General features: G+C 34.2%; 1 protein-coding gene across 1 annotated transcript in view; it reads right to left on the bottom strand.

The window, feature by feature from the left end:
* LOC150081305 (dehydrodolichyl diphosphate synthase complex subunit DHDDS-like) overlaps positions 1-16,155 on the bottom strand; it is a 66,763-nt gene that overhangs the window by 8,872 nt on the left and 41,736 nt on the right. The window contains exons 3-4 of the mRNA XM_090379103.1: positions 13,067-13,183; positions 1,849-1,950 (exon numbers count right to left, since the gene is read on the bottom strand). Of these exons, the coding sequence (XP_090235229.1) occupies positions 1,849-1,950; positions 13,067-13,183 (219 nt within the window). The remainder of the gene's footprint in view (positions 1-1,848; positions 1,951-13,066; positions 13,184-16,155) is intronic.

Here is a 16,155-nt window from a genome sequence, read left to right as displayed (position 1 = left end):
CATTTCCCAGATGTCTGCATCAAATGAATAGAAAAAGGTGTGGTGGTTAGAAAAACTGTTTCCTTTCACATCATGCCAACTGAAAGGTGTGTGTGTGTGTGTGGCAACAATTACCAAAGTCATGCACTGTCTACATCTCATACATGATGTAGAATAGTCGCAGGCTGTTTATGATGGTGAATGGGGAATATTTTGCTGGGATAGTTGGCTCCTCTGACATTTGTATAAGGATGTTTCATGGCAGGCGGTTTGTGGTGGGGAATGTTTTTGGGAAGAACAAATATCTATCATGCCATCATTGCTGATCGTATATGTGCACTGATTGCTCCCTGGTGGTAATAGAGTCTTCTGGCAGGATAATGAACTGTATCACTGGATCTGTGCAGGAATGATAATCCTGACTTGAGCTTCTATTGAATATCTGGGGAAAGATGTCCAATGGGTAGTTAGTTTGAATAGTTTGTAACATTGATTCTGTGACAGGTACAACCTGTTCTATGAGCTCATGGAGTCCAACTTGATAATACAAATAGCAATGTGGTCCTATTTCAATGTGATTTCAGTGTACAACAAAAAAATATATATAGGTATATATTATTTATAAGGTTTCTGTAATTGTGTATTTAACTTGTTTACTTACATAATTTTGCCTCCTGTTAGCTAAACTGCTATACAATTGCCTATGACCACAAAACATAACATGTACACAAAAATTTTCAAAAAATATCTATTGTTTCATATTATAATTTTTTTTATATTCTATTCTATTTTATGTTACCAACATTTTTCTGAAAATTTAAGCATAATCTTAAGAAACTTTTTTTATTATAACTGAGTATTTTAGTGACCAAAAAAACATTTGCAAAATTTTCAATTATTATTAAAAAAAATAATGAAGAAATAAATTAATAACCATTGAAATGTACTGGAAAAAGAACAAGCATTAGTACATTCCAAGCAGAATTCAAAAAATGAAATATGATCTAGAACATTGAGAGGCACTTAATTTGTTTTGGGGTTATTTTTTATTTTCAAGTTTATCCTTAGTCATTTTTAGTTCATTATTTCATTTAAATATTCATAATGTGCACTGAAATAATCATTCAAGCAGTTCTATGCAGTTTACACAGGTGAGTGCATCATAAAGAGAAAAGGTTATATTATTTCTTTAGATATATCCAACAACAACAAAAAAAAGTTCTGTTAATAATCCAACATGACCACATTAGGTCACAAATTTAAAACTTAAGTTTAATTTAATTAAATGTAAATTTAAAATTTAAGCATTTAACACCATTAACTATATTTTGTGGTTATGTGGATTAAAACCACAGTCAAATAAAATGCATGTATTACTGTACTGAAGATTGACCACTCAGCCATGTCAGGCCAACTAGTAAAATGCAAATCACCACAAAATGCATGCAGTTTGCAGACATGATACATTAGTGAAAATTCATAATACAAACAATTTTTTTCAACTTTTTTTATTATTAACCTTCTTTTAAATTTGTTGTAATTATAATTTCCATTTTGCTTTCCTACTTACTGTTATTTTTGTATTTTTCATTGCAATTGCTGTACATAACAGCCAACAGTGCTAACATGGTTTGTAACTGACTGTGAGACCATTAGATTCATATAATTAATTATATCTTAACAAACCTTTTTAAATTCTTATTTCTAAAAGTCAATTTAATAATATTACTTCATTGTTAAATTAGTGACTATTGCATAATTTTTTAAATAGGAAAATATATTTGAAAGCATAAAATGAATTATTCATTTCTGTATATATATTAAATGGATCTAAAAAGTATGCAAAATATTCAAAAATATTGTTTTTACCTTTGACGTAGAAGACCACACTGAACACCTTCTGCCATATTTCTTACTGCACTACACATTTCATCTCTAGAGGTATAGGCAATACATATATTCACGTGAATCCTAAAAGAAACACAAATGTAAAGAACAACAAAAATTGATGAGTAATAAAATAATCCTGTTCCATCCAAATTATAATTTTTTTGTCTAAAAGATTTTGGACTAATTTAATAATAATTAATGAATCAGAATTAATTTCATCTGAAACATGATATGTTAATGCCATATACATGGCCATCAAATCCAAAATTCAACTTAAACAGAGTTTATACACTCTGACTAAACCAAATTTAGACACAATAAGGGACTAAGAAAAAGCATGAGAAGGCCCCAGCGTATGTAATTATAGTAATTACATAACAGCAAGGCCCGCTCTGGGCAGTGAGACCTCAAATAATAACTTACTTAAACATAAATCTAACAGTGCTCTGAATCTAAACATAATAGTTAAATCAGTTTTACTGCTGGGATATTGCTCATTTCTGTTGGATGTATCTGCAATTATAGCATCAACAAGTTTTTCAAGTAATGGTAAACTTTGTATAATTGGAAGTTTAAATTACCTAGTTTTAATTCTGTTCTTGGAATATTCATGAGGAAATTGATCATAAACATTTTAAATCCTCTCATGAAATGAAACACCAAGTATGCCATCTTTGATCAAATATTTGATCACTAATTCATCTCACCCATTTTAACATGATACACAGGTTGGTAAGGTTGTTAATGAGAGTAACAATGGTTTGTGGTTACAACAGTATCTAGAAAAGTTCAGTAGATGGGCTGAGAAGTGAAAACTCAAATTTAATATTGACAAATGCAAAGTACTACATATGGGTAGCAGTAACCCCTGAGGCCTACATCTGGCGAGTATGTGCTTGGCACACCCAGTGTCCTGAGCTGGATATCATCATTCTTCTCTTTCTTGGTGATTCCCTTCCACTTTTATCTCTCTCTCTCTCTAAGGGTAACTCAGGAATTTTTTTTTTTTTGGATGGTGTAGCATAAGCCTCAGGCTTCCTTGCATCATATAGCTAATAATAATAATAATGTATCAACCGTGCGGTACTACAGTCAGGGCAGTGCTGGAACAAACTTCCATCTGTCGTTGTAGAAGTTGATAGTTTAAATAAATTCAAGGAAGAACTGGACAAACTTTTGAATCAAATAAATAAGTGAATGGGAGAGTTTTTTTGACTATTTTTCGAGATGCTGTATAAGCTTGCTTTCTTGTATCATATGCCACTACTAATGCTAATGTTCTCACAATGAGAATTAGAGGAGTACTCAAAAGCAATTCTGAACATGTTTAAAAATGCATGTAAATAAACATGTCATAGGTTTTTTTGCTCCCACCTAATTTTTCCTATTTGTTCTTACATAAGTTGGTAACCATGGTCACATATTAGTACTATTCTATAACTAGTACAGGAACTCGCCGACTTACGTAATACTCGACTTACACAAATTCGACTTTACGTAAATTTTTGCCTGCCGGTGCAAACTGAAAAAAAATATGGAAACATATTTTGCATCTGTAAGGATAAATGGAGGTATTTTAACAATATCGTAATGTGAACCCAGTAGCATATTGTTTTTTTTTTTTTTTTTTTGTAATTTGTTCTAAGTCCTTGGAAGTTGAAAATTTTGCTATATTATTAAGCTATTTATCTCTCTAAAAGGTCATATTTATAATGGAAATTGTACTACACTTTCATCATTATCATATGTTCTGGTTATAAGAATCAATTTTGAACGACTTTGGGATATTTTTCTAAAGCACGTTTCTGGAGGTCACGACCAAAAAACAATAAAAACAATTTGCACTTTCTGGTTTATTGGGCTTTTCTGTTAGTGCAATCTATTCTAAACGGGTAGTAGACGCTATCTTATTGCATTTGCGATAATACTGATAACCGGAATGCTGTGGGTTTTTATGTTACGCTATTATGGTGAATTGAGTTCCCCTTCACTGAAATCTTCATTCATATAAAAAACAAATTTTCAGAAAATTCTCTTCATCCCTATTTACATATTACAATGATGAAGGGAAAATGACCAACGGAAAGTGTAAGTGTTGGCAGTGCTAGGAAACGAAGCAAAATTGATTTAGAAATGAAGATGAAAATGATTAAGAAGTTCGAAGCAGGACAAAGTTTATCATCTATTGCAAGGCAATTAGGTCTCACTGCTTCAACAGTGAATACTATTTTAACAATGCACGTATAAAAGAACATGACAAAGGATCAACGCACTTAAGATCACAAAACAGCGTTCAGATGCTATATCGAAAATAGAACAGCTATTAATAATATGAATGGAAAATCAAATTCAGAAGCTAATGACCATTCAAGCAAAAGGCAAGAAATATTTATGAAGATATTAAGGATAAGTACGGCAAGCAATGGGTGGTTTAATAGGTTCAAGCATTGCGCTGGTTTCCACAACGTTAAAGTCCCCAGTGCCAATTCTGCAGCTGCAGAGAAATTTTGTGATGTGTTGGAAAAAATTATTGATGCAGAATTATTGATGATGATTCAATGCAGCAAATTTTTAATGTTGATGAGAGTGCTCTGTACTGGAAAAAAATGTTGGATCGAACATACATTGCCAAAGAGGAAAAGACAATGCCAGGTTTCAAGGTTTCAAAAGATAATGCCACACTCTTGCTTGGGTCTAATGCCGTGGGAGATTACAGATTAAAACTACTACTTGTGTACTATTCTGGAAATCCTTGTGCATTTAAGGGCATCAATAAAGCCACCATACCTGTGCATTTCCGATCGAACCAGAGAGCATGGATAACAGTATCTCTGTTTTGAGGATTGGTTTAAATGCTGCTTCATTCCAATATTTACAATATTTTTCATTGAAAAATATTGTAAAGACAACGACTTTCCTTTCACAATTTTCCTTCTATTAGATAATGCTTCTGGACATCCTATGCATCTAGATGATTTCAAATCGAATGTTGAGAGTCATATTTCTACTGCCAAACACCACTTCACTCAACCAACCTATGGATCAGGGTGTTATTTCGAATTTAAAAGCCTACTATTTATGCACAACATTTGCTCAAGCATTGTCTGCAGAAGATGGTGAAAAAAATTTTACGTTAAGAAAGTTTTGGAAATCAATATTTACCATGCCATCTTAAACATTAATAAGGCCCAGGCGGAAATTACTAAAAATTGTTTAAATGGCGCATGGAAGAAAATATACCCACAGTACATAAAAGGCTTGGAAGGGTTTGAAAAAGATGAATCATATGAAGGGGTTGCAGATAAGGTTGTAAAGGTTGCAGAGCTACTTCAGTTGAAGGTTGTTGCCAAAGACATGGAGGAGTTAACAGAGGAAGAACAGAAGGAATTATCTAACGAAGAACTTATTGACTTACAGGCAGCAATAGTGAAAGAAGAAAATGCTAATGAAACTTGAGATGAACCAAATGAGGAGCCAAGACGCTTCATCACCAGAGAGATGACAATGGCATTTTGTGAAATTGCATCGGCAATGTCAAGGTTTGAGAAGATGGATCCTGACAGCAAACGATTCTTAAAAGTTAACAGAGGGGTGAATGATATGCTTGCTTGCTACAATGAAATCTACGATGAAAAGAAAAAAGCCACCATCCAGTCATCCATTAATGTTCTTTCGTAAGGTTGAGCGGCCGACCCCTTCTAAATCTCCCCAGCCCTCAACCTCCGTAGCGGCGTACTTATCAGCTGAAGACGTCGATTCTGGAAACGATGGTCGAGAGGTAAACATTATGCCTGTCTCATCTCTTTTTTTGTAATTTTATAATTTTGAAATATTTTTAAATTGTATACTTTTGTAATTTTTCCTGCGCATGAGATAAAGAATTGAATACAGTAACTACAATTAATAATTCTATTTACATGTTTGTGAACATTTCTTTTTTGATTCAATCAATTCAGCAAGCACAGTTGTGAGTACTGCACAAGCATGGGGGAAATTCCAACTTACGTAAATTCAGATTTATGTAGAGTTCCACGGAATGCAATCCTTACATTAATTGGCGAGTGGCTGTATATACTATTACTTTTCTCAGGAAATCTCCCTTTTCTTTTAAAAAATGATTACAAATTATGATTTTTCCAGTTCCTTAGTCATATGCATGACTCATTTCAGCTAACCGTAATGGCCAGAAAAGTAACAAAAGGGAGCATACATCATAAGAGAATGGTTTACCCAACACTGGTCATTCAGAAAAACTCAGTAACCCACCCTAACATTTAAACATCAGTTCTCTCTCTTGTAAGTATATACACTGATTTATTGGGAGATTAAAATCAATGTATCAAATGATTACATGAGGAACTGCTCTTTAGAAGGACAGGCTAGGATTACTGGCTTCTTGGGGAGCAATTGAACCTTGATTGTTCAATCAGGAATCAGTGGCGCCTCCGTAGCCAGGTGGGAAGGAGCAGCAGTGCGTAGTACACGCTTCTTGATTAGACCGGGGTTCGAGGCCCGTCACTACCAAATACGGAGGATGCGGAAAGGTCAGGGAATGACCACTGCATATCTCGGAGCAATATGGCCTTAGTTGCTAATGCTCCTAAAAACCAAATAACAATAACAAATAACAGGAATCAGTCGCCCCTTATGATATCATCTTGCTTCTTTTACTTTCTTAGAAATCCTGATCACATGGGAGTGGTGCATGTGTCCAATAAACTGGCAGAAGTTCTAGAAGACGATGCTATTAACAAATGTAATAATCGTGGAATGAGTGTAATAATTTGTAGTTATCTCTTAATGGAAATAACCTTCAAAGTAAAATAGCTCTTTTAAAAATCATGCTTAGGGACCCTCTTTTCTGTTTCTCTGCTGAGATCATTTCCCATTTATAGTTCTTCCCCCATCTTTTCACAATAATGACTTCTCAACAAAGTGTTATTAGAAGAACTGCAACTGGTGTGTGTAACCTGTCACTTGAAGTCAACCAATATAAGAGAGAATAAACTCGAGATGATTTCTCTTATAATGAGAGACAGAGTTCAATCAAGCTGAAACTTCATTCTTCCACTAGTTAAAATTTGAGCCATAATTCCAGTTTTCTTTTTACTGACCTGAAGTATATGAATATACATTGATATACAATGCAAATTAAACTTAAGATAAGCAGCAGAGCAGTGTAATGAAAAGCTGCAAATATAAACTGCAACTTGTGATGTGAAAAATAAAAACTGATATGATATTAATAAATATTGTACTATTAACTTTGTGGCAAGTGTCTAGTACCTTAACCCTCAATTAGAGATATACTGACAAATACAAAAGAATTGTTTTATACACTAATTGAACTCTTCACATTTTTATATCTTATTGTTTACACAAGCTTGAGCATTAAAAACTAATTTATCTCTGTTTAATACCTACCTGCTAGACACAGTAATATTTTTAGTAAATAAGTCAAAAGAGGACAAAATTTAAGATTAGTAATATGCATTAAGAAGCAGTCGTTGGGCTATAATTAATATCAGTACTAAACTGGTTGGCATCAATTTATTTGGCATCATTTTCATAGTCATTACAGAAATGAACAGTATAAAATTTGACATTCTGATTTTTGTATTATGATTATATTTTAAAAATCTTCTGTAATGGGTGAAACTGCATGAATTTCATGAGACTAGTGCACAGCCCTCGGAAACTTTCTGACTACAGTAAAGGAAATCTAATCAGGATTAGTATTAGTATAAATAATGATAAATGATGCAAGAAAGCAATTTTCAGAATTTGCAATTTTTGCAATTTTTGGATCGTCCAATAGTTTGTCTAGTCCTTCCATGAATTTATTTAGACTATCCACTTCAACAACAATAGAAAGCTTGTTCCAGCAATGAGCACCCATTGGTTGAAGCAAACTCCTATTCTGTAACCATCCTTCTGCAATTTAAATTTATGCCCCCATATGTACATATCTGAGCAGGAGGAAGAATCCCATCAGCATTGTGTTTGCTCAAGTGATTCAAAGCCTTAAACAACCTCAGTCAGATCATTTTGCAAGTGCCTAGTCTGAAGACGCTGCAATTTACAGAACTGAAGCCTTTCTTAGTAAGAGCAACCCTTTGCTGTTTCAAAACTCTCACCAATCTCCTTTCTCCTTGCCAGTCTTGTTGCACTTCTCTGTACTTGTTCCAACAGCTCTACATATTTCCTAAAATGAGGCTTCCAGACCTGTATGCAGGACTCAAGATGTGGCCTGATACGACTCCTAATCACCTGCTTATCCCTGCTAGCAAAATTCCTGTATATCATTGACAGAATGCCATGAGCTGTCCTGTCAGCAGTGCTCAGAGAACTTCATATCAAACTACACAATTACCCCAAGATCCTTTTCATTTTCAACTACCCTAAGTGTAATATTGCACAGTTGATATGTTACTCTGAATTACTGCTTCCCATAAGCAGTAGCTTGCATTTGTCAACATTAAACATCAATTGCCATTTCTCAGCCTAATTTTTTAGATCTTGTTGCAGCAGCAGTATATCTTCATTATTGTCATTAACCACCCTGCCATCTTAGATTAAGCATGATATATCCTCAACAATAACATTAAATAAATACAGAAAACCACATTGGGCCAAGCACCTAAACTTGTGGGACTACTAATAACATTAGTACACTGAGAGCAGTGTCCATTGATAACCACTCTCTGTCTTCTCTCACTCAATCATTCTTTTATTCACAGAAGTAACTTTCCCTTAATGCCTCACTGCTCCAATTTGTACAGCAGTATCAAAAGCTTTCCTGAAATCCAAGTTTATATTATATCAAAATTATTATTTTTTGCATCCAGTTCCTTTGTTACTGCATCATAGTATCCAATAAAATTGATCAGATCAGACAAGATCACCTCATAACAAATCCATGCAGTGAACCCTGTAATTGCATTCCTGTCAAGATGGTCCTGTATTACTTATTAGAATATTATTAGAGACTCTTTAATCAGAGACTCTAATACATTCCTTTGAATAGAAGTTATGCTAACAGGCCTGTCATTATTCATGTCACCTTTTGAAACCCCTTTGAGATCTGGGGATATATTTTCACATCCATAGGGACCTCTCCTGAATCTAAAGATTCTCTCATAATTATGGCTAAGGGTTTGCTTACCTCCCCCCCCCCCTTTACAACCTCCCTTAATATAAAGGATATATTCCATCCATGACAGGTGCCTTTTTTATGTTTAACTTCAACGATATCTTTTTTACTTTCTTATCAGTTATCACAAAATAATTCAACTCCCTGTTAGAGTTTGATAAACTTATGGCATTCTTGTGTTTTTGTAGAGCAGTGGAGACCAGTCTCCATGTAATGCTCCACTGTCCATATTACACTGCCTACATCACCACCTTTAGCACGAGGCTTTTAATCTAGACTTGGAAACTCTGTCTGGTCTCTTTTCTGATTAGATATGTTTTAGATTGTTTTGTGATTTTACTGATAAGGTTTTTAAAAGAAGAATGAAAGAGATCCATGGTGGAAGCACTTCTATGAGATATAGAGATGATTACTGAAGCACTGGATAATACAAGGTACTATTCAGTAAATTTGAAGTTAATGTTATTAATGCTTCACTTTGGATATATGATCAATTTTAAGGTTTAATTATTTAAAGTTTTGAATTTAAGTCTGATGTTTCATTTTATAATTAATTTATATGGTCTGTTTATATTAGCATTAGCATTAGTAGAGGCATATGATGCAAGAAAGCAAGCTTATTCAGCCTCAGCCAAAAAAAAAAAAAAAAACACACACACACCACTCCCATTTCACCCCTCCGTTCGTTCGAAATACCTGTCCAGTTGAGCTTTAAATTTGTTTAGGCTATCAACTTCAACAACAAGTGATGGAAGTCGGTTCCACCAACCAACCACCCGCTGGCCAAAGGCAAATTTCCGCACATCTATCCGACATCCGTCCTTCCTCAATTTGAATTTATGCCCTCTGAGGTGATTATTCTGAGCAAGATGAAGAATCCCATTGGCATTGAGCATGCTCAAAACATTCAAAGCCTTATACACCTCTATCAGATCACCTCACCGGTGCCTAGTCTCCAGACTCTGTAATTTGCAAAACTTAAGCCTTTCTTCGTAAGAGCAACCCTTTGTTCCATTCACTAATCTTGTTGCCCTTCTCTGTACCCGTACCAGCAGCTCTACATCCTTCTTGAAATGAGGCCTCCAGACCTGTATACGGTACTCAAGATGTGGCCTAACCATTGCCTTATACAAGGGAATAATCACCTCCTTATCCCTGCTAGAAAAATTCCTGTATATCATTGACAAGACACCATGAGCTACTCTTGCAGCTCATCTGCACTGCTCAGAGAACTTCATATCTGCCTGCACAATTACCCCCAGGTCCTTTTCATTCTCCACCACTGTCAATGTAGTACCGCAGAGTTGATATGTTGCTCTGGGGTTACTGTTTCCCATATGTAGTACTTTACATTTGTCAATGTTAAACTTCATTTGTATTATACAAACTTTATTTTGTTCTGTTTGTTGATTGTTTGTTATGGATTGAAACACATCTAAAGTTTTTAGAATTGGTGCACATGTACTTTGGCACTCAGGGCTGGACCAAGGTATTTCAACATCCCGGGCAGAAATATTTTTTGACACCCCTTTACTAATGATATACAGGCAACTCCAGTATAACACGGTAATTCTACAATACGATTTCGTTCTAACACGATTGATAAATTGCGACAATCCTCACACAACACAGTATTTCTACAACAAGGTTTCGCTCTAACAGGTTTGAGAATTGCAGAAAATCTTGCATAACATGGTATTTTTGAGATTTTGTGCTGGGAAAACTCTGTTATTATGTAAAATGTAATTTTCAACGTTTCCATTCCTTTTTGTGAATCCCTACTGTTGATTCACTAGTCGTTATCACCTTCAAGGTATTTTTCTAAAGCACATTTCTGGAGGTTACTACCATAAAACAATAAAAGCAATTTGCACTTTCCAGTTTATTGGTCTTTTCTGTTAGTGTAATCAATTATAAATGGGTAGTAAACTCGATCTTCTTGTATTTGCAAAAGAACCGATAGCTGGAATTCTGTGAAATGTGGTTCCCCTTCCACGAAATATTCAATCATATAAAAAACGTAAATAAATTTTCAGAAACTCATTACTCCGTATCATGTTTGTTGCAACTTGTGCTTGCCATGTTCTTTGTTATTAATTGCTTATCATTTTTACTGTTTTAAATTTTACAACAAAAAAAAAAAAGTCAGTGAACAAAAATATCAATTAGTATGTACATATTACAGTATGTATTAATTAAGCTATGTATGTAAGCGTAAAGTTATTTTTATTTTGCTAACTGGAAAATATTCTTCTGATTTCACATATCATTTAAAGTGGTGGTCCACAGTATTTTGTTTTGAGATCCCTAGGTTAGGTTGTGCTATTGAACTTGTGCTTGCTTGAGACCATAAAAAATAATTGTGACTTCGAAGAGTGAAGTTCGTGACTTTTAAAGAGAGAAGAAGGCACAGAGTAGTAACTTACTTCTCTGTGGCAGAAGGTACACGAAATCTAGATGCTGCAGAAGAGATTGGGCTTAGCAGTGATGAAGAGGAAGAAAATTAAATGAACATACATTATCTGACATATAAGTATCACAGTTTGATGTAAAAGACGTTTTTTCAGTTATATTATACTACTATTATAAAAATAAAGTTAAAATAGTAAGTTATTACTACTATAAAAATTAATTTTCCGATAGTTATAAAAAAATGGCGTATTTTTGTTAGAGTTTGAAACGTAACCCCCCCTTTTTGTACTGGTTCTGAGTCCCATATAACACGGTTTCACATTACATGAGATTTTGTAGGAACCAAACCACCGTGTTATACGAGGGCAACACGTATCTATTTTTTTCATGATTTGTAAAATTTGGTGCCCCTTAAAGAATGGTGCCCAAGGCAAGAGCCCTGCTAGCCCATGCATTAATCTGGCACTTTCAACACTACCAGGTGAAGTAAATAAAATAAAATAAAAACTTCTAGCATTCCCCTCCCTAAAGAATTCGTCATATGTGAATGTAGATACAAAATACCTATTCAGCTTGGTTATGATTATCTGGGTGTATTGCATTCCAATTTGAAAATCCTGGTTGAGAACCCATTTAACCAATCACTTGTAGTGTGAAAGATTGTTCTTCCTCTATGCATGTGGGGTCACTTCAACCTCATGCATGTCAATTGAAAAATCAGCAAAAAATAATTTTAAATTGTTCACTTTTTTTTGATGCCACCTTTATTTTCAATCTTTTTCTGAATGCAACTGTGAAAAATAATTTTTTTTAATTAAAATTATATATTTTTAATTAATTTTTTAAATTAAAACTCCCTTTGGACTTTTCAGTGAGCAAAATGCTAATCGAAAAACCTGCACACTTCAAGAATGTGCACAATTGGACATCAGCCTGTTAATAAAAGGAATACCTGCTATGTGAAACAAGCATATGTCAACAGTTTGATTCCAGATGACACTGCAATGTCATGAAACCAGAGGGTATTACTGATTGGAGGAAAGCATGTGTCGATAATGCCAGCCCACTGTTAAAAATTGTATGTGACAGTTGCCACTCCATATGTACGTATAATTAGGTTTAACTTAATTCTGGAATTTTTCCTAAATGTGTGATAATTAAGAGAGATTTTTGGAATTTTCAGTGAAGAAATCAAAGAAAACATTTTCAAAAGCAGTTATTAGGAGTGTCAGATGTGTGGGTGGGTAGAGAAAGAGCACAAATTGCTGAACTATTTTTGGGTCTCATCAATCCAGTACAACAGATTCAGGGTTAGATGCAGGTTTAAAATTTCGTTCTTATTTACATTTGTATTGTTTCAGAAATTAAGAAAGTGACTTTTGTAAATTACTAAAGTACTTTTTTTTTTTTTTTTTTTTTTTTACAGATGCTGTGATACAGACAGTTTACCTCACTTACAGACTCAGGCCAATGTTAAGAATGGAGTTCTATCATCATTGAGCTACCTTGCATTAAGCAGTAATACACTAGACATATTTTCATATAAACAACTATTATTACTATACTTCATTATCGTTTTTTGGTAAATAATTCTATACAATGTCTTCTGTAATAGAGAAATAATGAACTAACCCATTATAAGATTTGGTGTATAACATCAATTCTGCAGCACGTTTCTGTATTTTAAGTGGAAGGAGTGATAGCTCACCCAGAACTTTCACATTTATGCTGAATTTATCAAGGGTTTCCCTAAATGAAAACACAAAAGTAAAAATGATAGCACAGATTAATGAAAAAAACTTCAAAAAGGCAAGGCACTTTGGTTAAATATTAGACAGTTTGGTCACAATATTATTTGGTCACAATATTAAGACACTTTAGTCACAATATTATACTTAAAGACAAGATATAATTCTTAAAAAACTGTTGAAAATTCTGAAATACTATTTCCTGATTTTATTTTAGAGATAAAAAATAACATCTATGAGTAACAAAAGTACAAATTGAAAATCAACAATATGTTTGTATACTGTAGCACCCTGAAGGTAATTTGAAAAGTTATGTTAAGTTAGAGACTTTTTTTTGGATTAAAGCCTCACACTATGGAAAGATTCACCAAACGGATAAGTTAGTGCAATTGCATCATATTAGTATGTAGTGAGTAGTAGTTGAAGTAGGTGAAATGGCATCGTGTTTCTTATATCTCATATTGTGAAAACCTTCACATTATGAGATATAACATCTATGAGTGCCCTGATATTGCACTACCTTGAATAAGCAATGCAGCAGATATTCTCAGCAGATACCATCACCTATATGGCACCATTTCAAGGCTTATTGAATATATGTGTGGGATAATAACTCTATTATCCACTTGTCTCTATTAGACTTAAAAAAGTAAAATATGATTTTGTTTCTTTCTGGATGATGCAATCGAAGCAGTGTGTATACCCTGTATGCATGAAAGATGTTTTATTTTATGTGAAAACTGTAGTGGCACTAGAGTAAACCGTTTAAATTTTTGAATGGTTTGATCGAAACTTACTTATTTTTGCTACTTAGAAGGTTGACATGGAATAAAATCTTGAGAAGCAGATTTTATTAAAGTCTGCATTTTATTCTTGCATATTACTACCCGCTGCCTACTCTGCCGAATCAACGTTAGTGACTTAGTTGTCATCATTTAGGAAGTAACGTCATTTCCATATCTTAGTATGAACTTACTCTACTGATTCAACTACTTACTCTACTGAATCAATATTAGTGACTGAGTTAACATCATTAACGCCATTTAGGAAGTGACATCATTTGCATCATTTAAAATCTAACAGCCACCTAATAGGAAGTGACGTCGATTGCATCATTTCCGTAAAAAATTTCATTAACAATCAATTGCATCATTTCCATTACCATAAGAAAATTTCGTTACCAATCGATTTTAATCTAGTGTCGCCATAGCTGTTTTCACATCAAAAGTAGAGGAAAGTGACAGCAGGAGAGAAAGAAGAAGAAATGCCGTCAAAAAATGAAAGGGGGCAGTAACTCCTCAAACTCACACAACTTATAAATTCCTTGAATAGGCAATTCTTCCCCAGTAGGGATGACTGTTGATGATACCTATTCTGGTAACTCCCCCAGACATTACTGTTTCAAGACATATTGAATATGTTTGGGATAATAACTGTATTATTCACTTCTCCCTATTAGACTTAGATAAGCAAAAAAGTAAAGGAGAGTGATAGTAGGAGAGGAAGAAGAAGAAATGTCATTGAAAAATGATAGGGGCAGTAGCTCCTCAAACTTTAAATCACTTACACTCACTCAACTCAAACTCCTCAAATAGGCAATACTGCCCCATTAGAGAAGACAATTGTTATCTATTCTCGGTAACTCAGGCAGCAACAAACTCACCCAGACAGCACTGTTTGCAAAAGGGTATGGAATAAAAACCGTGTTATCCATATCTCTGTCCCTATTAAACTTAGGAGAGCAAAAAGGTAGAGGAAAGTGATAGTAGGAACGAAGAAAGGCTTAAGTTTTGCAAATTACAGTGTCTGGAGACTAGGCACCAGCGAGGTGATCTGATAGAGGTGTATAAAGCCTTGAATGGTTTGAGCATGCTCAATGCTGATGGGATTCTTCCTCTAGCTCAGAATAATCACCTGAGAGGGCATAAATTCAAATTGAGGAAAGACAGATGTAGGATAGACGTGCGGAAATTTGCCTTTAGCCAGCGGGTGATTGGTTGGTGGAACAGACTTCCATCCCTTGTAGTGGAGGTTGATAGCCTAAATAAGTTTAAGGCTCAGCTGGACAGGTATTTTGAACGAACAGAGGGGTGAAGTGGAAGCGGGGTTTTTTTTTTTTTTTTTTTTTTTTGGCTGATGCTGCATAAGCTTGCTTTCTTGCATCAAATGCCTCTACTAATGCTAATGCTAAAGAGGCAGTTACTCTTCACTCATAAATCCCTCAAATAGGCAATGCTTCCCCATTAGTGAAGACTGTTGTCATCTATTCTTGATAACTTGGGCAGCATAAAGTTCCCCCAGCTGGCACCGTTTCGAGGCTTATTGGCCGCTCTTCACTGGGTGGCCCACGTGTACTTCACAACTCCACAATATGGGCGATACCAGATGGTGGGCAATAGTATAGACCAGGGGTGGGCGACCTCCGGCCCGCGAACCAACTCCAGCCTGCAAACGTGAGTAATCAAGTCCACAGTCATTTTTAAAATATATTTATTATTATATATATTTTTTGAATTGATGGAATTTCTGATGAAAATTTTGAAAATATTCTGTGGTGCATTGCCACAACAAATATATATCAATCCAGATATTGATTCACTGATAAAAAATAAACATCAAATCTCTTATTAAATATTATAAAAATAAAATATTGAAGTTTTTGTTGCTATAATTATTTTTATCTTGAATTTGTATTTCATTTTTCTTATTAATAAAATTAATTATACGTATGTGTATATATAAATATTACAATAAATAACATAAAACTGTTTATGACAATTTTTTCATTATACAGCATTTTAATAATACTAAAAATAATCCTAAGAATCGTGGAAAACAAAAAAAAAATTTGGCCCACGTATACTTCAGACATTTTATTTTCCCCGGCATTTACAAAGGTTGCCCACCCCTGGCATAGACTAAGACAATTTTTTGAGCTAAAGCCTGAAACTACGTAAAGGTTCACTAAATGGA

This window comes from Mastigoproctus giganteus, chromosome 8, assembly GCF_048544385.1.
Source record: "Mastigoproctus giganteus isolate SK-2022 chromosome 8, ASM4854438v1, whole genome shotgun sequence".
NCBI classification, from domain to species: Eukaryota; Metazoa; Arthropoda; class Arachnida; order Uropygi; family Thelyphonidae; genus Mastigoproctus; species Mastigoproctus giganteus.
The sequence above is the reverse complement of the archived record's forward strand: the minus strand, read 5'-3'. Positions and strand labels throughout refer to the sequence as shown.